Below are 27,830 nucleotides of genomic sequence, written 5' to 3' on the forward strand. Positions count from 1 at the left end.
ATTCCTATGAGTCTGTTGGTCAGGTTAGCTTCCTGCTGCATATTACTCTACACTGTAATTTTTTATTACATAACTAGATAATAGAAATTTCCTCTGGAAACTTTTTTTTTTTGCATAAGGAAATTCACAATGAGCTATTTCATAAAGAGTTTGAAATATTTACTTTCTAGTGGAAGTTATAACTGTCATTGTCCATATAAAAATGCCAAATCTAGGCCTATATTTCTTAGGTATCAGGAATGAATGCTGAATTTTAAGTCATTATCACTGATGACATATTTTCATCCATCCATTCACTAAATATATTTTTTTAAGCAACTACTCTGGGAACACCATGAATTCTCTGGCTAAAACCCTGAGTAGAAGCCAGGAGAGCTAAGTCATGGTCAGACTGTATAGGGCTTTATAAACCATATGAATGAGGTTTGATTTTATCTTAAGATTCATGGCAATCAAAAGAAGAATTTTAAGAGTGTGATGCACCACATTCGCATTTCATAAAGATCTTGGTTTACTTATATACTTACTTATATACATAAGGAAAGTATACAAGCAGGAAGCAAAAACTGTGGCTAAGACTGATGATGAAGATTTGGATTATAGTGGTGACACCTCAAATAAAGAAGAGAAAGAATTTGAAGACTTGGGAGTTGATAGGAAAGTTAGAGGAAAAAAGGCGAGGAACAAGTCTTTTGACTTGGGTAACTGGTGACAGTCATTGAGACAGAGGATCCTCCAAAGGGAGGATTTATAGGAATGTTGTAAATATAGTTTAGGATAAGGTGGCATTGAGATTAAATAATAACATAACAGATACTCAATAAATATTTGTAAAATGAAAAAATGACTGTATATGAGACCTCCAAAAGAGCTGTCCAATTTGTAGTTGGAATCTAATATCATTCATCTTCTCTTTTACTTAAATAGTTAAGAGTTACTTTATGTTGCGCCTTGGCAGAAAATTCCTATTAGAATCTGAATGCTGTATAAATGTATAATTTTCAGTGTTAGAATGTAAGATCTGACAATGGAGCTTTATAGTATATATGTCATCCATTGCGGCAAGCAGGTGTTACCTGGAGGCTATGATTATTTCAGTCCCCATAGCTCTGCCTACAATGTGAGGCAGAAAAAGAATTTTCTCTTGGTCTTCATGACAAATAAGATTAGATATCAAAGATACCAGCTACATGTAGAAAGAAATATGAGACTATCCTTTTGAATGCTAAGCAGGAGGTATAGAAAATCTCAGAGTAGGTGGAAAAGGACAGTGTCTTTGAAAGTAAGCTATGGTAGATCTGAAACTCATGTTTAGTAAGCTGGCCTTTCTCTTATAATTACTATAGTTTCTGTGTTGATTTCCTTTTTGGTCCACTTAATAATTAGAAAAAAGTCTTTCCAAAAAAAAATGTCAGTCTTCATGACAGAGAAAGGGTTTAACTGTGAAAAATAAAACATAAGAGTACTATAAGAAATGTAGGTGACCTAAAAAACTTACAGTCTTGGAGTAGGACAGGGCTTTCTAGGCATGAGACCAAGGCAGAAGTCATAAAGGAAAAAAGACTGATATGTCTTATTACAGTAAAAATGTAAACTTCTATAGGGCAAAAAAGCAATAACAATCCACCCCAAAATTCAAAGACAAAAAAACTGCGACATCTAGAAGGGCTCTTACAAATTAATAATCTCAATTTAAAACCCCCAAAATACAACTAGGCAACTTACAAATATAAAAATAATATTTAATATTTATTGAGCTTTTGTGTGCCAATGTGGTAGACTAATTGCTAAAATGGCCCCATCCCTCTACATATTTATGCCTTCCTATAATTTGAATCTGCTGTTCCCTCCCATTAAAAGTCAGGATCTGTTTTCCCATTTCTTGAATCTGAGATGGCCTCATGACTTTCTTTGGCCAGTCCAGTAACTGTGGCAGCTGACAGAATTCCAGTTCTAAGCCTAGGCCTCAGGAGGTCTTCAAAGCCTTTGACTGTATGGATCACAATAAACTGTGGAAAATTATGAAAGAGACAGGAATACCAGACCACCCAACCTGCCTCTTGAGAAATCTGTATGCAAGTCAGGAAGCAATAGTTAGAACTGGACATGGAACAACAGACTGGTTCCAAATAGGAAAAGGAGTACGTCAAGGCTGTATATTGTCACCCTGCTTATTACATGTGGAGTACATCATGAGAAACTCTGGGCTGGAGGAAGCACAAGCTGGAATCAAGATTGCTGGGAGAAATATCAATAATCTCAGATATGCAGATGACACCACCCTTTATGGCAGAAAGTGAAGAGGAACTAAAGAGCCTCTTGATGAAAGTAAAAGAGGAGAGTGAAAAAGTTGGCTTAAAGCTCAAAATCCAGAAAACGAAGATCATGGCATCCGGTCCCATCACTTCATGGCAAATACATGGGGAAACAGTGGAAACAGTGTCAGACTTCCTTTTTTTGGGCTCCAAAATCACTGCAGATGGTGACTGCAGCCATGAAATTAAAAGACGCTCACTCCTTGGAAGGAAAGCTATGACCAACCTAGACAGCACATTAAAAAGCAGAGACATTACTTTGTCAATAAAGGTCCGTTTAGTCAAGGCTATGGTTTTTCCTGTGGTCATGTATGGATGTGAGAGTTGGACTGTGAAGAAAGCTGAGCACTGAACAATTGATGCTTTTGAACTGTGGTGTTGGAGAAGACTTTTGAGAGTCCCTTGGACTGCAAGGAGATCCAACCAGTCCATCCTAAAGGAGATCAGTCCTGGGTGTTCATTGGAAGGACTGATGTTGAAGCTGAAACTCCAATACTTTGGCCACCTGATACGAAGATCTGACTCATTGGAAAGGACCCTGATGCTGGGAAAGATTGAGGGCAGGAGGAGACGGGGAGGACAGAGGTTAAGATGGTTGGATGGCATCACCGACTCGATGGACATGGGTTTGGATGGACTCCAGGAGTTGGCGATGGACAGGGAGGCCTGGTGTGCTGCGGTTCATGCGGTCGCAAAGAGTCAGACACAACTGAGTGACTGAACTGAACTGAACTGGTGCTCATGGAAGCCTACCCTGACATGACAGCAAGCCAGTTAGCCTCCTGGAGGATGAGAGATAATGTGGCAGAGAGCCAAGTGGCCTCAGCTTTGGCCACCCTAGATCCCCAAACATGTTAGAGAGCTCGGCCAAGATCAGCAGAACTGCCTACACAACCCATGGCTGACTCGAGGTGCAGAATGAGCCCAGTCAGGGCCAGAAAAACTGCCCAACAAACATATAGATTTGTCAGAAAAGGAAAGATTTATCCTTGTACTCCACTGAGATTTAATTTGTTATATGCATTATTGGGGCCATAGTAATGGATTTAGCCGGACAATGCTCAAAGCGCTCTACATGTATTATCTCTCAATCTAAAAAGGTGATGTGAATTAACAGAAAATAGATGCATATTGTTCTCTGGCCCTGGTTCCTGACACAGAGCTCCTAAAACACTTGTAAATCCCTAAGCTGCTAAGAGCTTCTTTTGTTCTAATATTCCATCTCTGACCCTGGTTCCTGATACAAGGCTCCTGAAGCCCTGGAGTCTTTTGTTCTGATGAGGGGACTCTGGGTGGGCTCTGGGATGAGCCTTGGTCACTAGAAAGACCAAGCCATGATTTAAAGCTTAGAATTTTCAGCTCCAGCCCCCATTCTCTTGAGAAGGGAGAAGGAGTGAAAAATGGAGTTAGTGATTGATCAGCCTACCTGAAGAAGATGCCATAAAACCCCTTCGGAGAGCTTCCACAAGTGAACACACTCACACCCGGAGGGGAACACACCCAAACTCCAAAGGGATGGAACCTCTTGTGCTTGGGAGACCTTGCTCTATGCATCTCCTTCTCTAGTTGCTCATCTGTATTCTGAAAATATCCTTTCATAAAGTGGTAAATGTGTTTTCCTGAATTCTGTGAAATGCTATAGCGAATTAATAAACCCCAAGGAGAAGGTTGCGGGAACCTCAGATTTACAGCCCATGGGTCAGAAGAAGAGGTGACAAATGGACGTGCAGCTACCTTCTGAGGAGGGTGGGAGCAGTCTTGTGGGACTGAGAACTTGAGCTGTGGAATCTGATGCCATCTCCAGGTAGAAAGGGGCAGAACTGAGTTAAATTACTGGATACCTAGTTGGTATAAGAGAATTGCTTGTTGTGGTAAAACACCTCCACACACATCGTGACCAGAAATGTTGGGAGTGAACTGTTCTGTGTGAGTAGTAAAGGAGACTCTCAGCAGAAGGGAGAACTAGGTCTTCTAGTCCAGGTGAGGACAATTTCCCCCTCTTGTCTCATCCCCCACCCTCCTATCTGAAATGTATTCCATTCTAGTCACAATGGCCTCCTTACTTTTCAAACATAATATTTGAGACACAAAATCATCTTCTCAGTGAGCCCTTTTCAGTCATCTCTGTAATTTTGGGGTGCCCTGTTTCTGGCTTTACTCTTGCTCTTTAAGAAAAAAAAAATTTATTTATTTATTTATTCATTCATTCATTGTTGCACATCGGCTTTCTCTGGTCGTGGCCAGCGAGGGCTACCCTTTGTTGCAGTGTGCAGGCTTCTCATTGCAGTGGCTTCTGGCTTCTCTTGCGGAGCACAGGCTCTAGAGCGTGGGCTCAGCAGTTGTGGCACACGGGCTTAGTTGCTCCATGGCACGAGGGCTCTTTCCGGACCAGGGATTGAACCCATGTCCCCTGCATTGGCAGGCAGACTCCCAAGCACTGGACCACCAGGGAAGTCCCTACTCTTGTTCTTGGCACAATTCCCCATCTAACACACTCTGTATTTTCCTTAGTAGTCTCTTCTGCAAAGGTAAGCTCCATGAACACAAGGTATTTTGTGTTCATTGTTGTATCCTTAGACTGGAATCCTATCTGGCACATATTAGATGCTCAGTAAATATGTGGTGAGTGAAGAAACCAGCCAATCAATTCCCAATTAAGAGATGAGGAAATAAACACAGAGAAGTTAAGCAACTTTGCCTGAGATCACAGTGCTAGTGAGTGGCAGAGCCAGCATACAAATCGAAGCAAACTGGCTCCAGATTACTATAGCCTGTATAATCTAGTCTAGAATGCCTGGCCATAGGCATTTCTAATGCAGAGGCTTATGGATATATTGTACAATATGTACTCAATAAACACCAATTTCTTTGGTTCTTCAGATTTTAATCTAGGTGCTTCTCCCTATGGAAGCTCTGTGTGTTGTGCATTAGTTGCTCAGTCATGTCCGACTCTCTGCAACCCCACGGACTGCCAGGCTCCTCTGTCCATGAGATTCTCCAGGCAGGAATACTGGAGTGGGTTGCCATTTCCTTCTCCAGGAAGTTCTGTGCTTTGTCTTAACCAAAGAGGTGACCGAACAAAAACAACAAAGATCAAAATAAATCTTCCAACTTTAAAAAATCCATTTCTATAAATAATCTCAGTCTAGCCTTTCGTAATTGTTAACTACTAACCTTTCCTTTTATTAGTCAATTTTTCTTTTTCTAGCACCATTGCTCTAAAAATTTGCTGCTAAGTCGCTTCAGTCATGTCTGACTCTGTGCGACCCCATAGACAGCAGCCCACGAGGCTCCCCCATCCCTGGGATTCTCCAGGCAAGAACACTGGAGTGGGTTGCCATTTCCTTCTCTAAAAATTTGGGGCATATATATACTGGATTTGGGGGGAGAACCTCAATTTTATTTAATTATAGTCAGATACATAAATATTGTTTAAGTTATGGATGGCTGTAATTTAATTTGTTTGACTTTCTAAGATTTCCCATATGAATAAATTCTCACATCAGAAAGCAAACAACTTTTATAATGTTTCCACTTATCAAATTGGTAAGGATAAAAAATACTAAAATGCTCAGTGTTAGTAAAGGTGTAGGAAACAAACATTGCACATTCTGCTGATAAAAGCATACTTTGGTAGAAATATTTTGGAGGAGAATATGTAGCAAGCAACAAAAGCCTGAAGGATATGTATACCGTTTGATGTTCAAATTCCATCATTAAGAACTCTGGCTATGGAAATAATTAAGGACTTAAAAATTTGATAGCTAGAATGTTGATCTTAGCACTTTTACTCATAGTAGAAAGTTGGAAATAGTTGGTATGTCCAAAAAATAGGGTTTAGTGGATTACCAAACCTCCCACAAATGAACTACATTATAGGTATTTGTATTATGGAATGATGTTTATATTACAGAAAGATTATAGAATAAGTATTACATAATCTCATATTTGTAAAAATATGTCTCTCTACAAAAAATATTTTAGAAGCTATTAATGACTTCTTCTGGATAGGTGAATTGTGTATATTTTCTTTTGCTTATCAATAGATGGTTAGGTTAGATAGCATCACCGACTCAACAGACCTGATTTAAGCAAACTCCAGGAGATGGTGAAGGACAGGGGAGCCTGGTATGCTACAAAGAGTCAGATATGACTTAGTGACTGAACAACAACTACTACAGGGAATATGTGTTGCTATCATAATTTTACAAATCAAGGTTCTTTAACGGAAAGATGAAATTAGCGCTGTCATAGCTATAATTTGGACTAAGCACTGTTGAATCATTTCTCTCATTTCTCTGACCATCCCAACCATCCCTTACTTTATAATATACATCAGATTTTGCGTGGCTCACATGCTCTGTCTGCAATCTGGCCTCCATTAGGGGAAATTCTCCTGGTTTAACTGCAATGACAACAAGAGCTGAAAGAAATCTTAGACATCATTTTACCTACTCCTTTTCATTTTACAAAATAAGAAATTCAAGAGAAATCCGAGAACTTGGGTGATTTAATTAAGGTCACAAGGTTAGATGAACAGCAACTACAATTCAATCTCCAGATTCCCAGTCTACTTATTCCCAAGAAATTGGCTAAATACCCCAATCAATGATCCTGGCTGCCACGCTGGCTTCGGGAAGGGGGTCTATAGTAACTCTGCCTTCAGGAAAACCCAAAAGATATCATAAGCCAGTTACCTAGTTACTCACGTAACACTAAAATGAATTCCCAAGTGTCAGAGGGAACAGGAAGATGATCAGGAGTACACAGAGGGCCTTCCATGTGGTCAAGTACTTACTCTTTAAGGAAGATACAGGTTTTGAAACAGAGATTCTGTTACTAAGTCTTTCTTAAGAGCCTGGGGTTGATGACTACTGGATCATTATAGAGTACACTGATTAACTGCAATATAGAAGGTGATGGCACCCCACTCCAGTACTCTTGCCTGGCAAATCCCATGGGCGGAGGAGCCTGGTAGGCTGCAGGTCATGGGGTCACTAAGAGTCGGACACGACTGAGCGACTTCACTTTCACTTTTCACTTTCATGCATTGGAGAAGGAAATGGCAACTCACTCCAGTGTTCTTGCCTGGAGAATCCCAGGGACGGGGGAGCCTGATGGGCTGCCCTCTATGGGGTCGCACAGAGTCGGACACGACTGAAGCGACTTAGCAGCAGCAGCAGCATGCCCTTGAGTAACAAAAACATTGATATATTCATGGTAGATTGGTAACTCCTAAAAAAGTAACAACTGTATGGTTTTTTATGTTTATTTCCTTCCACGCATAAACAAAGAATCTGGATAACACGTATCAGTAGTTCTCAAAATGTGGTCTGCATTCCTGGATGAGCATATGGGCAGTAGTTCTGGAGACCATTTTAAGAAGTACATGAGGTTGAAAGAATTTCATAAAAATACTAAGACATTATCTACCTTTTTCACTTGGTTGACATCTGCACTGATGGTGAAAAGCAATGGTAGATAAAACTCTAGGCACCTTAGAACACTAGAAAGATATGTGTAACACAGTGAGCCACAATTTTCCAAATGATAAGTGTCTGATATTACAAAATCATGCATAGGTTAAAGATTCATTCAAATTGTAAGACAGACCCATGGATTTTAATGTAACAGTAAAAAAAGTACATTGATAGTTTCATGTTTCACATTGTAACCATCCTACCACTTGTCAAACTCTGATGTAATATCAAAGAATATCCATGATTATCTAAAAAAGTCTATTAAAATACTTCTCTTTTTACAACTACATATGATGGGTGGGATTTTCTCAATTTTCTTAAACCAAAAAAACCAGTACAACAGAAAAAATGTGGAAGGAAGCAGATGTAAGAATCCAGCTATCTTCTATTAAGTCATACATTTGTTTTGCAAAAGTACAAAACAGTGCCACTCCTAGGATGGTTCTTTTTTTTTTTAAAAGCAAAACAGAAAATAAGTGTTGATGAAGATGCGAAGAAACTAGAACTCTTATGCTTTGCCAAAGGAGTGTAAAATGGTATAGCTGCTGTGGAAAATAGTATGCTGGTTCCTCAAAAATTAAACATAAAATTACCATATGATTCAGTAATCCCCCTTCTAGGCACACATTCTGGAGAACTGAAAGTAGACACTGTACAGATGTGTGCACACCAACGATCACGGCAGCATTATTCCAAATAGCCGAAAAGTAGAAACAACCCAATGTCCATGGATGGACAACTGGACAAATAAAACGTGGTATATCCGTACTACAGAATGTATTCTGCCTTAAAAAAGGATATTCTGACACATGCTACGACATGGATGAAGGTTAAAGGCACATTGCTGAGAGAAATAAGCCAGTCCCAGAAGAACACATATTCTAAGATTCCACTAGTATGAAGAACCTAAAATAGTCACATTCAAAGAGGGAGAGAGAATAGTGATTACCAGAGACTGGAAGAGGGGATAATGAAAAGTTATTGTTTAATCCCCATGCAGAGTTTCAGTTTGGAATAATAAAAAAGTTCTGGAGATGAACAGTGGCGATGGTTACATAACAATGTGAATGCACTCAATGCCCCTGAATTATGTACCTAAAGATGATTAAAATGGTAAATTTTATCTATATTTTACCACACACACACACACAAACCCAAGGAAAAAAATCCATAATGTCACCCTTCTCACTGATTTTTTTAGGAACATTTTGGAAAATGGTCATTTTTCATTAAAAATCTTAGGCATGTAACAAATGTAATACTGTTTAAAAAGAAACAAATAAATACTTTTAAATCTCCCTGGTTTCATTTCTAATACAGTAAAGATGGAAAGATATAACCCATATAAACAGAAGTTCTTAGGTCCTCAGTAATTTTTGAGTGGTAAAGAGATCCTGAGACTAAAAAGTTTGAGAATTACTGTCTTATATGAAATTTATTCTTTCTTCTTACACCTGTATTACATTTCCTCATTTGCTGGTATAGCTTAATTTGACAGCTCTACCACCTACAGCCTGCAGACTAAAAGGACAGATTGAAATATGGCCAAAATAATCACATGAACTCTTTATGTTTATTTTATGGTTCCCAATGCACCAAAACTATAAAGACTCATCAGCATGAGTGGCAACGTACAACAGAAAACTGTTAAAAAGCTTACATGCTGATTGCTACGTTCTAAAGTGGTTTTATAAGGATCTACCTTTTTCTGTTGGTTCTTCATTCGGATTTTCAGTTGAAAGCTAGATTTGGGAATGCGGGTGATAATCTCATTGTTTCTGAAAACCACTCCATCCGTCGCAGCGGGGAAAAGAATTTCATTCTCTCACTCACCATCTTGCTACTAGTCTATTGCAGAGGGGTGTGGTTAGGCGCTAAGTAATCTATCCAAAACAGCGCTGAAGCTGCCCAAACCGTGTCCAAGCAATCTTTTCCTCCATTTTGGGCCATGTCAAGTAGCCCCGGCAAGAAGCACAATGTGTTATACGGAAGAAGTAAATGAAAAGGAAATTAGAAAGCATGGACAGAAATAAGCAGCAAAATTATAGCGATTCCATTCTGCGTGGATGTTAAACGATCTGTGTGCCAACGATGCACACGAGGAGTAAATGAGAATTGTTATCTGAGTCTACAGCTGCCCTCACTTTTAACGACAGGTCTGCAGTTCCGGATGGGGGTCAAAGTCCAACGATTTTATTCCCATCATCTTTCTGCACTCCTTCGGGCCGGGCCTCTGACCAGTCTGACTGCTTGCAGTCAAGGCAGTCCCAAACAAAGGGAAAGGAAAGGTGGCCCCACGTTCCCGCGCCAGGTGTCCCTTGGGGTAGACCAAGAGGGCGATGGGGAGGGAAGGTTCCAGGAGCGTCGTAGGGGTGCCGCTGGGAAAGGCTGGGCCCGGGGCACCTGGCACTGACCAGGCAGAAGACCCCCGCCCACGGTCAAGGTTAGCCCGCGCACGGGAGGTACCTGTGGAGGCCTCGCACAGCCAAAAGACACTGAACGATCATGGGAGAGCCGGGAGGCGAAGGGCTGCGGGCGCGTTGTCCTCCGGTCTGGGGGTGAGGGTGGCCGGGCGCCGGGAAGCGGTGCAGTGGCCTAGCGCAGGAGGCAACCGTGGCTGCGGCTGCCAGCTGGGCCTGAACCCTCCCACGTGCGGCAGCCCCACGCTGGCGCCCAATTCAGCCCCGCCCCGGCTCCGCCCCATGCGTCTCGCACCGCCCCGGGGGCGGTTCTGGCTAGACGGCGGCCCGGAGCCAAGCGCAGCGAAAGGTGGGCTGAGGGGCGGCGGCGGTCTGGGAGCCGGGGAAGTTTGGGCCACCTCTGGCGGCGGTGCTGCGCTCCCGAGCCAGGCTGAAGCCCGGAGAACCAGGGGGCAGGCGGACACACTTACGGACGCCCTCGGGCCGCTGCCACCGTTTCGCATCCTCTTCCCTGGTAAGGGGCTTCTGTGTGGGAAGGGTGCGTCTCCCGTCGCCCCAGTCCGGGCCTGCACGGCTCACCCGCAGCAATCGCTGTTGAGGCTAAGGCGAGGCCTGGGTAACGAAGGGAGGGAGAAGGAGGTCGATGTGCTCCGGGGAGAGGAATGGGGGCTCCGGGGAGAGGAATGGGGAGAAGCCTGGAGGAGGTTGGACTTCATTTTGCCTCGCGTCCCCTCTCCCCCTCCCCATTCTTTTTGCACCCTTCTGCCCTGGGTCCTTATTTAGGATTTGTAATCCCGTGGCCTATAAGCTGGGCTCTCTTTTAAAATAAGCACCGAGTAGTAAACGTCCTCGCGGTGGGTACCACACCCTGGCTTTGAATTAGGGAACCTGGGGAACAGATGGATGATGCGATTTAGTGGAAATAAGCCATTAATGCCATCTGGCCCTGCGCCACTGTTTGGATGCGATAGTATTCCATGTGAATGAACATGACCCGGAGCTTCCAGTCTGTCCACGAGAGCACAGCTACTGCAGAGAGCATTGGTCGGCTTGTAGTATCCATCGACTCGGGCAATAATTATCTGACATGTCTGTTGATTGAATAGAAATGCCATTTTTATTAAAAATGACCCTCAATGGTTGAACAACCTTTCACTAATAAATTTCCTCATCCGGTAACTGTCTCCACCTACAAAAGTAGGTGGACTGTAAATTATGCATTCATTTGAAAAAAAAATCTCATGAAATAAAGGAAGATGCCCTGGGTGGATCAGCTTCTGAGTCAGCAGTATGAAATCTCCCTCAAAATAGTACTAAAGCCTTTTGGGGATTTCTGTATCTGTACCCCTATGCTTATCTAGATACCTACCATATAAACTGTTAAGATATAGTGAGCTGTTCAGTGAGAATCTAAGCTTATGTTGTACATGTTTTGAGAAAAAATTTACTTTTGCAAGTTTTAACATAACCTAATATTCCTAGGTGTAAATGAAAATGTCATACATTACCATATCAATATTTTGTGCTCTCTTGACTTTAAAAGAAAGGAGTGAAAGTAATACAGGCTTTTGCTTTTTACCTTTAGTGTAATTTATGACCTTTGTGATTTATAATCTTCTTCACTGCTTCTTTAAAATTACTTAGTTCAGTGTTTTCCTTTTTCTTATCAAGGAAAAGTTTAAGCTTTAAACATGTCATCCATCAAGCACCTAGTTTATGCAGTTATTCGTTTCTTACGGGAACAAAGTCAGATGGATGCTTATACCTCAGATGAGCAAGAAAGTTTGGAAGGTAGGCACCTGTTCTCTGTGTTCATTTGTGTTATGATTATAAAGACTAAAAATACTATAAGTCTGACTTTATGATCTGTTGTTTCAAAATCAGAATATCTTGATTTTTCAAGAAGAGAGACCTTATGGTGTAATGTTTTTATCCTCTGAGGCTTTTTTTTTTTTTCTAGTTAACAACAAGATAAGAGGACTTTTGTTTCTTTATTGAACAACTATTATGTGTCAGAACTATGCTATTCATCTTATAGAGAAATTTTTATCCATGGTAACTGTTAAGTTCGTTATTATCCCCATTCAACAGAGAAGTAAGTGAAACACGATAGATTAATCTAACACAGCTAATATGTGACAAAGCTGAGATTTAAATCCTGGTTCTTACTCTGAAGATCCTCTCTTTTAATAGAAAAGCATCCAGTTTAGAATCAATATCTGAAAACACCTTAGTCATTATTAAAGTACTATGCAAAAGTCTAATAACTATTAATCTCTGATAACTTCCTACTGGGGGACTTGAAATAAGAGGATATCACCCTTGTTTTATGTTAGCTTTAAATATTAGATTTGGTAATCTGTAAAGTTGAGCAGGACTTGGACGATATCACATGTTTCCTTGACACCATCTTTCTGCTTCATGCTTATGCATTAGAAAATTTAAATTCAGTATAACTGTAAGAAGATAGAATTCTGCAGATGGGTTCGTGGAGGTTCAGTGAGCCAGCTTCCTTGTGGCCTAAAGACTTAATTATTTCAATAAGATAGTGCATTGGGGAGAATTTAATACATAACAGTACAATTTGAATTTTCCATCTTGAGCTGTTTCTCCTATAAAGAGGGACACATCTATTAATTTCAACAAGTACTTCCCCTGTGAATATGCTTTAGGAAGTGGGGATGAAAATTGAGCATTTGCTCTAAATCTGCTTGCAGTCTGGTGAGATAATCTTTCCAGGTGGCAGTGAGAGGAGCTTGTGACTCGCAGTTGGAGATTGCAATCAGTCCATTAAGGTCTTTTTGTCCTCCTTGGTTGTTAGACCATGTGAAGATAAAGGCGACTGGTTATCTAAGGAAAATGTTGTTTATAGTTCCTCTGTAGCAAACAGATAATGGAATCATTTAATTAAAGATGTTTGTTTTCTCATCAAAGGCAGTATAATACTTTTAAGGGCCTGAAAGAAAATTTAAAAAAAAAAGTAAATTTTTTTAAAAAACCAAGATGTTGTGTCCTATTTTGAGGATAGTATTCAGCCAAAAATATGTGTCTTCAGCTGTGTGTTATATATGGCAGTCAGAAATGGTGCCAATTGTTTTTGACCGACCCCTATTTTTGACTCAGTGAGTCTAATTTAATTGAACATAAAATCATGTGCTAATGTCTGCCCACCTTCTAGGCATTTAAAAAAGCTCTCGGAGAGGAGCCTGAGTTCTCATAGTAGCTTTACCACTACAGGGAAGCTAGTGTATTATCATCAGCTTTGAACTTTGTCATCTGATTGTGTCACCCAGTCCTGTTAATTGTCATCTGCTGACATCTGCTTCGTGTTTTGACTATTGTGGCTCCTGCTCACTGTCTCTCTAACACTATCCTGTCTTGATTCTTGACGATTGTAATACATTCATTCATAATGCTTCCAGTTCTCTCCCACTAAGTTCCTTGACCTTCTCTACTTCAGTGATCTCACCACTCACTTGCTTGGTCATAACCTAGACCAGTGGTTCTCAGTTTGGTGTGCTTGTATAGTATCTAGAGAGCTTGGGGTGATTTTGTAGTATCTAGAGATATTTTGCGGAGAAGGCGATGGCACCCCACTCCAGTACTCTTGCCTGGAAAATCCCATGGGCGGAGGTGCCTGGTAGGCTGCAGTCCATGGGGTCTCGAAGAGTCGGACACGACTGAAGCGACTTAGCAGCAGCAGCAGAGATATTTTGATTGATATGATGGGAGTGGGGCTGGTACTACTGACATCTAGTTGGTAACGGTCACACATAAAGATACCACAGATGCTCAAGATGGACCCTAACAATAAAGAGTTGTCTAGTCTAAAATATCAGTTGCCAAGGTTGAGAAACTCTTCCCTAGGCCATGTTGTTGTTATTCTCCATAAACTCTGTCTTAAACATTTCACTTCCACTGCCTGTTTTTCCAACTCACTCCTTACAGAATTCATACTCCATCAGTTCTTTGACCCTACCAATACCTCCACACTGTTGATCCCTTACCTTTCCACACCCCTCTTCTTTTTTTTGCTTTATTTTTTTATTGGAATATAATTGCTTTACAATGTTGTGTTAATTTCTGCTGTACAGCAATGTGAGTCAGCCATATGTATATATATATCTCCACTCTCTCTTGAGCCTCCCTCCCACCCCCACCCCCGCCATCTAGGTCATCACAGAGCACTGAGCTGAGCTCCCTGTGCTATATAGGTTCTTACTAGCTATTTATTTTACACATGGTAGTGTGTATATTGGAGAAGGCACTGACAACCCACTCTGGTACTCTTGCCTGGAGAATCCCATGGACAGAGGAGCCTGGTGGGTTGCAGTCCATGGGGTCGCGAAGAGCCGGACACAACTGAGCGACTTCACCTTCACTTTTCACTTTCATGCATTGGAGAAGGAAATGGCAACCCACTCCAGTGTTCTTGCCTGGAGAATCCCAGGGACAGGGGAGCCTGGAGGGCTGCCGTCTATGGGGTCACACAGAGTCAGACACGACTGAGGCGACTCAGCAGCAGCAGCAGCAGTGTGTGTATGTCACTGCTACTCTCTCAGTTTGTTCCAACTTCTCCTTCTCCACCCCAGGTCACAAGTCCATTCTCTGTATCTATGTCTCTGTTCCTGCCCTGCAAATAGGTTCATCAGTAACATTTTTTCTAGATTTCATATATGTGTGTTAATATACAATATTTGTTTTTCTCTTTCTGACTTACTTCACTCCCCCAGCTTAAAGTCCATGGTTGATCATTATAATCACACTGGTGTATATGGTTCCCTTTCTTGCAAAACCCTACCTTGTTTAAATCCAACCCTCCACCTACTCCATGCCCCTATCTCTGTGACTGTGTATAGATGGGATGATGCACAACCTTACTGACTAGTCCTACTTTGAATTCATGACCACAAGCCTCAAGTGAACCTTTAATGCTGCCCTCTGTTCCAAGTGCATTCACATTTGTGCTCTCCTAGATGACCACTTTAACACTTTTTCATGCCTTCTCAAAACTGCAAATCTTCTCCCTTGTACTCATTTTTTGTTGATGTCCTTGCTTCTTATTCCATCAAGAAATTGAAGTAATAAGAACATTCCATAGACTCCCTCTGCTCCGTCTACCTGCCACCCCCATTGATACACACATACTCTGTCTGCCTATTACCATATACTGTGGAGTAAATATTTGTGTTGAGACCTAATGCCCAGTGTGATGGTATTAAGTGGGCTCCTCGTGACTGGGGTTAGTGCCGCCAGAGAATTCCCTCACTCTTTCTCCCATGTAAGGGCAAAGGAAGAAGGTGCTGTCTGTGAACCAGGAAGCAGGTCCTCACCAGACATCGAATCTCCTGGCATCTTGATCTTGAACGTCCCAATCTCCAGACCTTCTGTCACAGAAGCCCAGGACACCACAGATGAACTATCCATTGTCCTTTCTAAATGAAACCCCTCTACCTGCAGACCTGATCTCATCCTGTCTGTCCCACTCCAGGCTCTCACTGTAGTTATTTTACCCTCCTTGACTTACATGAGCAAATTTTCAGTCTCTTCTAGATCATTTCCATCAGAATATAAACTTTCTCCCTTCTTAAAAAATCAAAACCAGTAACTAATTACTCTTGGCATACTACTGCCCACCCCTTTCCCCACTGAACTAGTGCCTACGTTTTTTGTCTCCCTTTTGCTGGAAAAACTTTTGAAAGAATTGTCTGTACTTGCTTTCTGCAATTCCTCTCCTGTCCTTTCTTAAACTCACCTCAGATAGGCTTTTGCCTCCATCTGTCCACTCATACGGTTCTCATCAATGTCGTCAGTGATTTCTGTGGTATGTAGTTCAAGTGGTCAGTTTTCAGTCTTCATCTCCCTTAGCAGTCTCTGATAAAATTGATGATGGCTCCCTCATTCCCTCTCCCTCCTTATGCTTTATTCTCTTGGCTTCCAGGATACCTCATACTCTTCTTGGTGTTCTTCTGATCTCATTGTATGCTCTTTTTCTGTCTCCTTTGCTGATTCTTCTTCTTTCCCCTGACCTGGAATATACTAGTATACTAGTATATGGAATATACTGGTAGCTCAGCTGGTAAAGAATCTGCCTGCAATGCAGGAGACCCTGGTTTGATCCTGGGTTGGGAAGATCCCCTGGAGAAGGAATAGGCTACCCATTCCAGTATCCTTGGTCTTCCCTGGTGGCTCAGCTGGTAAAGAATCGGGCTGCAGTGCGGGAGACCTGGGTTTGATCCCTGGATATATCCAGGGCCCAGTGCTTGATCTTCTTCTCTTCATTATCTGCACTCACTTTGCTGGTGTTATAGTTCAGCCTCTTGGCTTTAAGTATCCTTTTTTAATATGTTGATATCTGTCAAATGTATACCCTCAGCCCAGACCTTTCTTCTGAACTCCAGGCTTCTACATCCAGCTGCCTACTAGCTATCTTCATTTGTATGTCTAACAGGCATCTCAAGTTGAATATTTCCAAAACTGAACTCCTCCCACCCAAAATCTGTTTTATTTCACAACTTCCCTAACTCAGTTCCCTAATTCCATCTTTTCAGTTGCTTAGGCTAAAAGTTTTCTTATCATTGTGAACTCTTCTCTCTTAGACGCTGCATCTAATTATTCAGTAAATCCTGTTGGCTGTCCCTTCCAAATATATCTTGACATTTTCCCACCTCCACCAATATTACCTATGGATAGAACTAAGTACTTATTTACAGTGATGGCCTCTAACTAGTCTCTCTGCTTCTATATTTGCTGCTTCATTGACTCTTCTTAATGCAGCCACCAGTGATCCTTTAAAACAGACTATGTCAGATCTATGTCAGTTTGTAGACTCCTTCTCTTTCTCACTTGGCTTTAGTCAAATTAGCTTTCTCACTCTGAATGCACCAAATCCTCTTTCCTAAAGGCTTTTGCAGGGACTTCTCTGGTGGTACAGTGGTTAAGACTTTACCCTCCACTGCAGGGGGTGTGGGTTGATCCCGGATTTGGAAGCTGGGATCCCCACATATCTCGGGGCCAAAAAACCAAAACATAAAATGGAAGCAATGTTGTAACTAATTCAACAAAGACTTTAAAATGGTCCATATCAAATAAATAAATAAAGACTTTTGTTACATCTGTTTTCTCTGCCTAGCATGTTCTTCCCCTGGATAACGGTAATATCCCCATCTCCAGGTCCTCTTTTCTGAATGAGGCCTTCGCTGAGCACTCCATTAAACCTGGAGCCCGCTTCCCTCCTCTGCCTTCTGCATTCCCATCCTTTTTGCCCTGCTCTACTTTTTTATCATTTTTTGTTTACAGTCTTTTTCTCCATGTCCCAGTAGAATGACAGCCCTGAGAGGTCAGGAGTTTTTTCTGTTCACTGTTATATAAAAAGGGCCTGAGACATGATAGGTGCTCAATAAATATTTGCTGAATTGAACTGATGAATGAAATCCAGTGATCCTGGGCATCCTAGTTAGTCTGTATCTTAATTTCTAATAGGTGGAGTTCTTTTCCCCTTCATCTAATAGATGTGTCAAAAGAATTAGAAGTGGTGATGGCAGGTGTTTGGCATATGGAAGCTTTAGTATAAGGTGCTTTATAGATGGGATGTGGTATCATTGAATAGAATTCTTTGCTTGTCCTTATCATCATCAGTCTCAGACTCTTACTGTTTGGTGTAAGAGTGGAGCAAACTTGTATACAGAGTCTCTCTAGATTTTTATGATTTATTCCTGAAAGGAGGACCATATGTAATAATTCCTGTTTCATAAATGAGAATCGAGGTAAAAGTGAGATAAATCGTTGTACCCAGGTTATTAGATTTTTATTTTCTGGATTAATAATGATGAGAGTCCTGAGTTCCAAGGCTGTGGTGGCTTTTTTTTTTTACTAAACCATATGTCTCTCTAAATATGTGTTAGTGTTGAACACTAAACATTTTGGCAGCAAATTTACTTATTAAAACAACTGTGCTTACTTTAATGTGGAATCTAAAACAGTCAAATGCGTAAAAATAGAGGGCACGGTGGTGGTTGCCAGTGCTGGGGTATGAGCAAATGGGGAAGTAATGGTCAAAGGGTACAGTGTTTCAGCTATACTAAATAAATACGTTCTGGAGATCTATTCAGCAGAGGGCTAACTGGATTGTACTTAAAATTTGGTAAGAGAGTCAGCCATAAAAAGGAACAACTTTGAGTCACTTCTAGTGAGGTGGATGAACCCTGTTGTACAGAGTGAAGTAAGTCAGAAAGAGGAAAACAAATGTTGCATATATATGGAGCCTAGAAAATTGGTACTGATGAATCTATTTGCAGGGCAGGAATAGAGACAGACATGAACAGACTTGTGGACACAGCAGAGGAAGGAGAGGGTGGGACAAATTGAGAGAGTAGCATTGAAACATGTATATTTCCATATGTAAAATAGACAGCTAGTGGAAAGTTGCTATATAACACAGGGAGCTCAACCTGGTGCTCTGTGACAATATACGGGGGTGGGCTGGGATCGGGGGTGGGAGGGAGGTTCCAGAGGGAGGGGACATGTGAATGCTTTTGGCTGATTCATGTTGTTGTGTGGCAAAAACCAACACAATATTGTAAATCAATTATCTTCTAATTAGAAATAAATTTTAAAAATTTGATAAGAGGGTAGATCTTGTGTTAAGTGTTCTTAACACACACAAACACACCAGTAAAGGGGACAAGCTCATTAAAATGTGCACTTTCTTATATGTCAATCATGCTTCAGTAGAGTGGTTTAAAAACAAACAGTTGTGTTTGTCCGCCTCCTTCTATTAAGGGTAAGCTTCATCATGTGGGTTGTGATTTTTGTGCTAACTGTTGTATCTCTGCCACCTTATAAGAGCACCTTGCACATAGCAGGTGCTTGGTAAATTTGCATACCTGAATGAGTTTTTAAAAGCCAAACTATCTTCACCTAAGTAAGTACATCAGGATAATATTTAGCAGTTCCTACATGCCAGAGACTATGTCTCTTACTATTTTTAATCAGATTGAGAATTCTATTTTTCACATTAAAAAATAGTTTTTTTAAGTTTTATTTAAGATATTGGTAATGGGGAATATGTTGTTAATGACTTGCTTTAAAAAGAATATGATGTAATACACATATTGAGAAATTATATTCTAGGTAACATTCTTCTTAAAGTGAAGAAAAAGAAGCCAAGTTGTCTTCCCTCAGTAGCTGGTCTATAAACAGAAATCTCTATGCAGCTGAACCGTTTAGTTTTCCTTATGTTCTGTGATCAAAATGCTGAATTACCACAGATTGCAGAGTGCAGATTTCTACCAGAAAAAAAAAAAAAAGTTTCTTTTTTTAGATTGCTAATTTTTTTTCACTATTAAAATTTATTTCAAGTTGCAATTCAGTGTTTGGAGACAGTTTTTAAAATCAGTGCAGAAGACACACATCTCGCAGTTTCACAGCCTTTGACAGAAATGTTCACAAATTCCTTCTGTAAGGTAAGCGTGCATCCTTTTCTCATCAGTATGGGATTATCTAAGTGTGACTACAGTATTATGTTGGATTGTTAATATTTGAGGGGCCAGGCTTAGGTAACTAACTTCTTCCTGGGTATAAATAAGATAGTTGGTCCACATGGATATGATTTGGGACCTAAAAATGTAACTTTTAATGTGCATTAGATTTTCATGTTAGTAACTCTACTCATCGTCTCACCTTCTTTTATATTTAATGATATATCTTAATTGACTTCTTAAGTCTTTTATAGTATTTGGGTGTTTTTAAATTTCTGACATCTGAATTAATGTTCCCCTAAAATGTGAAATACAAATTAAAAATAAAAATCTTAATGTTTAGGAAGAAACTGTATAAAAGAGGCATCATCATTTTGAGACAGATTTTTTAGCAAATTTGGCCATTAATGGGGCTCTTTAAACAGGGAAAGGGTCTGTGGTCAGTGTGCAAAGCCAAGACTGAAATCCAAGGATGCCGATCCCTGCTCCCTGGGACTGTTTACATGCTCTCTGGTTTCTGACCTTTTCAGGAAATATGGATGAAAAGATTGAAAAACCTTAAGGTTGGTGAGTTTAGGGCCCCAGCAGGACCTCCCATGTAATTTTTCATTACATTTTGGTGCCACGTGAATCTCATTTAGTATTCTCACTGTGTATTCAAGCTTCAGTACAGATTGAGGAACTCAGGAGAGGAGCTGAAACATTCAGGGTATCTTCAGCCTGGCAGGGACATTGCTGAGAATACCACACACACTGTTTGTAGAATTCACTGGGAAGAGGTCCTTAGAGTTGCATTGAAAATGGTGATTTGGCAGTAAGCTGCTTCCTCCTTTTATACTTGGAAAAAGGATAATACAGTTACACATTAATTCATCAAATAGATGAATTCCAATCATCTGAGAAGATGTAAGGAGCTAGTGGCATGTCTCTGTGGTGCTTTTCTTCTCTTTGGTTTCTGTGGTTCTTTCGCTGTCTGGGCTCACGGCCTCTTCTGGGAGCCCTATTTCAGAGGCTGGGCATGGCAGCGGCAGGGCTGACCTTTACTCCAACGTGCAGAAGAGGCTTGTGCTTGAGACAGAGCTTGGATTTGCTCACTCTTTTTGCTCCTGTCATCACTGAAGAGATGTACTGAAGAGATCAAAACTATTTTTCTTCCCAGGAAACTCAGATTGATTTTTACATTCTGTTTGAATAGAGCTTTTTTTTTTTTTCTATTTCTGATTGGATTTACTTGTAAAAATTTGTTGCTTACTATTTTAAATATATAGTTTCTTAAAACCAGCTCCATAGTATATCTACATGGGGTTATTTGTGGTATCAGTCCTTTCACAGTCCTATTAACAGGTGTGACTTCCTTGTGTAGGTGTCTGTTAGCAGGGTGTGGCAGAGAAAGTCTAAAACTTGTTTGAAGCAGCAGCAAGACTGTTACAATTAGAGAAATCACTGCGGTTCCAATTGTACTTGGTTGTTATGTTGGACAGTTTATTTTTAGGATACTGCTTTCCTCCCCAATTAAGTTTATATACTAAATGGATTCTTTCCTTCTATATAAAGTAGATAATACGTGTCCTCACATTGTTTACTGCTCAAATGTTTTCATGAATATGAGAATTAATTTTCAAAGTTGTGGAACTGTGGCAATTTCATTAATATCATTCAGAAGGATTTAGAAGACAGAATGGACTATAACCCATTTTTCAATATGCCATTTTTTGACCCCCCAGAGTCACTTTTTCACACATAAACTGCCTAGGCTTGTTAGGAGATCTGAAATGGAAGGAACTCTAAAAGCAAGTACTGCAGGGCAACAATGCATCTTTGAACTACACTTACATCCTGAGGAGCTGAAACAGTCAATTTTAAGTAGTGATCTCTACTTATTAATGTTCCTATTTGATTCTGTACTTTTTTATGTTAAAACTTTACTTAGAAAAACTGATTGATAAAGATTAAAAAAAATAAGAACAACTTATATACCTTATAGTGATTTTGTACCTGTGAAGATTTGTGTATAATTAACAAAGTGTATTTCTAGTGTTAAGTTTATTGCCATTTTAGTCAAAACAAAGGTAATGGTGAATGTATTTTAAATATGAATCATAGGTATATTGACTCCAAATTATGCCTTTTTGAAAATTATAAACATTTATTAACTTCAGAGTCAAGTTTAAAAACAACACAATTTAAAAAGAATCTTTCAAAAATGGAAAAATACATTGTGTTTCCATTACCACTCAAGACATTTCTAAATTTTTATTTAGTTTTCATAAGCACTTTGGTTTGAACGTTATTATTGCAAAAGAGGTTTGAGGATGATAGTAGGTGCTAAAAGCAGGAATCTTATACTGTTTTTTATCTTATGAGGATTTTATGACCATTGTTTTAAAAAGTTTAAACAGTATGGAATGATGTAAAGAAGAGACTGAAAAATCTTACTTCCAAATATTCCTACTGTTAACTTTTTGTGTGTACCTTACTGTTGTTTGATTTTCAGCCAGCATGTGTATGAATATTTGTGTATATATTTAAATAACAGGATCATATTATAAATGTTTTATTGGTACCTGTGAATTTGATTTAGTAGGTTTTCTCTTAGAATATTAGCACTATGTTTCTGAATTTTCACTAAACAATCCCTTGAACATATTTTTATTACTATTCTTTGTTTATCAATTCCATTCTTTGTTCATGAAGTAGGATTTCTAGATATAGTGAAAGCAAGTAAAAAAAATTAATTCATAGTTGTTCACTTTTTTTCTGGAAAAATTCCACATATTCATTTTTCTAATAAACATATGTGAGGGGAGTTTTCCCCTATTTCTTGTTAACACTGTTAGTTAGATGATAGATTTCATGACATGAAATTATAGTTGATGTACTAAATAATGGTTAAGTCATAATTACTGTAACTTATAGTTCTCTGGGATGACTCTATGAATGAAATGCATTGTATTTTATTTAATTGCAGAATGACATTCTGCCTCTCTCAAACTCAGTGCCTGAAGATATGGGAAAAGCTGACCAGTTGAAAGATGAAGGTAAATGTTTCATAGAAAAATTATTTATTTAGTAAAAGTTTCTGCAGTGCTAGGGAAAGTGACTATGAACTGGTCAGATTCTGGTTTATACTGCCAAGACCGAATTGTCATACGTCCTTGTGGCATTTGTGAAACAGAAGTGAATGTGATAGGGAAGAAGCCTGGAAATACAGATAGCTTGTGAACGATACAAGTATGGCTTGTTTCAAGAGAAGCAGATCTGTTGTGAGGAAAACTTGCAAAACAAATCACTTAAGGGGTGATTCTTGTACCTGCGTTTGCTATGTGTACTCTAGGATCCCAAATTCTTTATGCTAAATAAAAGACATGAAAATGGTTTTCAGTATTGTTTTTAACTCTCCTGTATTTAGTGTTTTTGAATTCTTTGACATGTGTTAATGTATGTATATGGCACTTAAGAGTTTATTAGCTAGCATGTTTGATTACTGTGTTATTAAAGTTTCTAATAGTGGTTATAGAAAGCTTCAACGTGAAAGTGTTAGTTCCTCAGTCATATTTGACTCTTTGTGACCCCATGGATTGTAGCCTGCCAGGCTCCTTTGTCCATGGAATTCTCCAGGCAAGAATACTGGAGTGGGTAACCACTTCCTTCTCCAGAGGATCTTCCTGACCCAGGGATTGAACCAGTGTTTCCCACATTGCAGGCAGATTCTTAACCATCTGAGCCACGAGGGAAGCTATTGAAGCATACTTGATTTTTATAAATAAGTCAGCATTGAGACTCTGGGTTCAATTTTTCCATCATGGTCAGTTATGTTAAGCTATAGAGGCAAACCTGGTCAGGCCTATAAGATTTCTAGTAAGGAGCTATAGGGCAGAGTCCTGATCTTCACCAGTGAATGAGAGTCGGAAAAGACCCTGCGCAATGGGCAGAGAGTTATTAGGGAATTTGTGATGTTCAGAAGCTGTACAAAAGTGTTTTTATTTTCTGGCCTTTTTTTTTTTTTTTTTTAGTTCATACTCTGAATAGGACAGTTGAGTTTTTGTTTAAAAAATCAGTTGGTGTCTAAAAAGTAGATACGAAAAAGAATATGCTTTTCCCATTTTTCAAGCATGGTTCTCTCTATTAGGTCTATAAATTACACTAAATCAGTGTTTTTAATCGGAGAAGGCAATGGCACCCACTCCAGTACTCCTGCCTGGAACATCCCATGGATGGAGGAGCCTGGTAGGCTGCAGTCCATGGGGTCGCTGAGGGTCGGACACGACTTGAGCGACTTCACTTTCACTTTTCACTTTCATGCATTGGAGAAGGAAATGGCAACCCACTCCAGTGTTCTTGCCTGGAAAATCCCAGGGACAGGGGAGCCTAGTGGGCTGCCGTCTATGGGGTCACACAGAGTCGGACACGACTGAAGTGACTTAGCAGTAGCAGTAGCAGTGTTTTTAATGGCTGCATAAGTGTTCCATGATACTGTGTGACCATGATTTACTTACCTAGACAGATAATTTTTTTAATCCTAAGTAACACTGTCTTTGTATCTTTGTCTATATTTAATTTCACTATTGTGTGATTATCTTCTTTGGATTACATTAGAAAGTGCTGTGTTCAGTTTTCAATTTTTTATTTTCTCTAAGAAATCTTATTACTACAGTGACTTAAAATTTTAGAATTAGGACTTTCATAAATTACCCATAGAATAAAGTAATAGATCCTCATTGCTGTTTGAATTACAGTGTGCCCCAATGACTGAATTTAAACTATCTAGATACAAATGCATTTTCATATATTATTCTAATTGAAGCAATTTAATCTAATTTTTTTTCCTTCCACTTAGACTTTTGTAGTGTGTGAAATCCTTGGTGATGTGTAATATTATATGCTTCGCTAAACATTTTGCTTTTGCAGCTCTCTTGCTTTAGCTCTAGTACTAAATGGCAAACTGAAGTTTTATTTTTTGTCCCTCACATTTACTCCATCTGCATGGCAGAACACTGGGAGGCTGCATTTCCTTGAGTTTGTTTTGATAGAATGAATGTTAGTAAGTTGAGGGTTGGAAGGAGCTGCAGAGTGAGGCTTATTTACCATAGCAGCATGGGTGGACTGAATTACTTAACTGGTTTCACCTCTGACCAAAAGCTCCTATCCTTTGCTTTCCCTAGGACATGTCACATCTAAGACACGTTACCTCTAAAGTTAAAGCAGCTGTCATACAGATTTTGCTATTCATGTGAAAACAGATGACTGTGGTAGATGGTCAAGCATAGTTATTCCAGGCTGCATGTTATACTTACCTGTGTTAATCAAGGTTTCTAGCTAGCTAGTACCTTCCCAGAAGGTTGTTTTCAAATATTTTTGTGTGCTTTGCTTCTGAAAAGCTGCAAAAAGATCAGACAAAACCAGTAAGTGTTCATTGCTGTCATTCCCTGCCTTGTTATAGAAGTAAAGACATATCTCAAAGGGCTGTCTTGAGGAATAAAGGAGACAGGAGAGTACTGTGTCTAAGTGTGCTGTGCAGTGCCTAGTTATAGGTATCTTCACAAATATCTGTGTCCTGAGTTTTTGTATATTGAATATTTTTTGACTTGAATCTTTTTATCGTTAATATCACTATCTGTCTATATAGGTATATAGATACATTTTAGTATCTATACACTTGATGTGGCTTATGGGAAAAGACATACTATAGGTTTTAATACAACCCAAGATAGGTCATGCCAAGACACAAAGATCCAAAAGAAAATCCACAAAACCCAGAAAATTTAAATCTTTTACACAGAACAAGCTAATCTATTTAAGTACTGAGTAGTTAAAGTACTAATGTTGTTAATTTCTTACTATCATGAAAACTATGTAATCCTTTTCTCTTCCTTAGAGGCTTTATACTCATTTCTTATGGAAGGTGGGATTTAAATTAATTTTTTGACTTTTAAAGAAAAGCTTTAATGAGCTGTAATTAACATACCACATGATACACTGTGACATGTATGAATTCATTGGTTCTAGTAGATTAACAGAGTTGTGTAGCCATCACCACAACTAAAGAACATTTTTCTCATCCCGAAGAGAAATCAGGTAGAAATCACTTTATATCCATTTAGCAATCATTCTTTATATCCATTTCCGCTTCTAAATTTGCAGTAACTTTTGTATGATTTTAGATGTCTTTCCTTTAATCTTCCTGTTCTCTGCAAATTTACATTCTTCTCCCATTAAGTATGTAATGATCTGTTAGGAGAGCTTCTAGTTTAGAGATAACTGGAAGAAATAATAGAGGCTTTTGTTATATAAATCGTTCCTTCTAATCCCAGTGTTTTAAAAATTTCCATTTTTGAGCATTGGTTATTATAAGTGAGCATACCGCTTTTTTTCTGTTTAATGGAGTACAGAAGATAGCCACAGGTAATCCCTTATTTTGCTGAGCAGTTGTTAACGTAGCTAAATTGTTGCCAGATGTATCTGCAGATGCCCTTCCTGAAGATCAGTATCCTGTGGGTTTAGCTGTGGTATCTGAAATGCTGTCTTTCTAGAAATTAATCTCCCGTAATCCTCTTTAAAAAAGAATCTATCTCTGGAAAGGATACATAAAAAAAATACTATCTGCCAATAACATATTGACACAGTTAGTTTTTCTAGCTTACCCCCACAGCATGTTTGGAGGGCTTGCTCATTAGCAGGTATATGTTTTGACAGGGAAGGAATGGAGAACCAGGTCCAGACTGAGATAGAGATTGTAGAGGGTGGTCCACCTGGAAGAGGGTTGGGCAGCTCTAAAAGGGAAGAGGGAGATGAAGATAAGGAAAGTGAGAAGAGATTAGATTTTTGCCAAGAGATAATCATTACTGTAGCATTTACTCATTTACTGAAGTCTGGTTTTATAAGATATTCAAACATTAATATTTTTGAAAGACTCTGCACTTCAAAATCATTCAAACACATTGAAGGCTAAGGAGTATCAGCTCTGCTGCTGCTGCTAAGTCCCTTCAGTCGTGTCCGACTCTGTGTGACCCCATAGACGGCAGCCCACTAGGCTCCGCTGTCCCTGGGATTCTCCAGGCAAGAACAGTGGAGTGGGTTGCCATTTCCTTCTCCAATGCATGAAAGTGAAAAGTGAAAGTGAAGTCGCTCAGTCATGTCCGACCCCATGGACTGCAGCCCACCAGGCTCCTCCATCCATGGGATTTTCCAGGCAAGAGTACTGGAGTGGGTTGTCATTGCCTTCTCCGAATCAGCTCTACAGTACTATATAAAATTTATCTCCAGTGTGACTGAAAAATCATGTTATTGTCCTTCGTATTACTGTAATTTTTTATGATTAAAATTTATCTTCCAGACTTTACATTTTTTCCTGTATCTTGCACTTACTGTGCCTGTTGATTACTTTGTTTTAGGCAATAATCACATGAAAGAAGAAAATTATGCTGCTGCAGTGGATTGTTACACACAGGCGATAGAATTGGATTCAAATAATGCAGTTTATTATTGTAACAGGTAAACTAGCATGATTGCGGCAGGTTTACAGTTCCTAAACATTTACATTAATAGCTCTGAAGGAGTCTTTTATAGATCTGTAAAATTTGTTTCTTTAGAAAACTTTGAAAGTTTAGAAACGTATAAAGAAGGAGAAAATAAACTCATGAATTTACCACTTACAGGCAACTGCTGTTACTAATAACCTGTTGGCATATGTTGTTTGATGTAAGTGTAATCAATTTCAGGTTCATCTTTTATTCACTGGGCATATCACAAACATGTCCTTAGTTTATTTAAATCCTTCATAAACATTATTTAAATAGATATGAATTTGTCTCCTATTACTTCCTAATCTTTTTTATATTTCCAGTACCTTTCATTGTGGCTGGCAAACGAACAGGACTATTTTTTAATAAATGGATGAATGTACCTTACTTTGCTTAACTCTTGACCTACTGATGGACATTGAAGTTGTCCATTTTTTCCCAATACTATACAGCTGCAATGAACATCTTTATTTCTAAAATTATTTTCTGGACTTAAGATTTTCTAGACTTTGGATCTATCCTTGGAAATGTACTCAGTTGGTCTAACAGTATATAAAAGTATGGAAAATGTTAAAAAATTTGTTGATGCTAATTTCAAAATTATTTCAGCTTCTTT

The 27,830-nt window shown here is 39.4% G+C and overlaps 2 protein-coding genes across 4 annotated transcripts in view; one reads left to right on the top strand and one right to left on the bottom strand.

Annotated features, from left to right (window-relative positions):
- Positions 1 to 10,434, bottom strand: part of NLN (neurolysin) — a 100,671-nt gene extending 90,237 nt beyond the window's left edge. The window contains 1 exon segment of the mRNA NM_001033989.2: positions 10,262 to 10,434. Within this exon segment, the coding sequence (NP_001029161.2) occupies positions 10,262 to 10,302 (41 nt within the window). The 5' untranslated portion in view covers positions 10,303 to 10,434.
- A 21-nt stretch (positions 10,435 to 10,455) lies between these two features.
- The window catches only part of SGTB (small glutamine rich tetratricopeptide repeat co-chaperone beta), a 46,897-nt gene continuing 29,522 nt past the window's right edge, over positions 10,456 to 27,830 (top strand). The window contains exons 1-5 of one of the 3 annotated variants that reach the window (XM_024981366.2): positions 10,456 to 10,729; positions 11,883 to 12,006; positions 19,576 to 19,679; positions 22,663 to 22,732; positions 27,086 to 27,185. In XM_024981366.2, the coding sequence (XP_024837134.1) occupies positions 11,907 to 12,006; positions 19,576 to 19,679; positions 22,663 to 22,732; positions 27,086 to 27,185 (374 nt within the window). In that variant the 5' untranslated portion in view covers positions 10,456 to 10,729; positions 11,883 to 11,906. The remainder of the gene's footprint in view (positions 10,730 to 11,882; positions 12,007 to 19,575; positions 19,680 to 22,662; positions 22,733 to 27,085; positions 27,186 to 27,830) is intronic. The other 2 variants (XM_010816731.4, NM_001192791.1) reach the window with 2 other exon arrangements.

The sequence above is a fragment of the Bos taurus genome, chromosome 20 (assembly GCF_002263795.3).
Source record: "Bos taurus isolate L1 Dominette 01449 registration number 42190680 breed Hereford chromosome 20, ARS-UCD2.0, whole genome shotgun sequence".
Classification (NCBI taxonomy): domain Eukaryota; kingdom Metazoa; phylum Chordata; class Mammalia; order Artiodactyla; family Bovidae; genus Bos; species Bos taurus.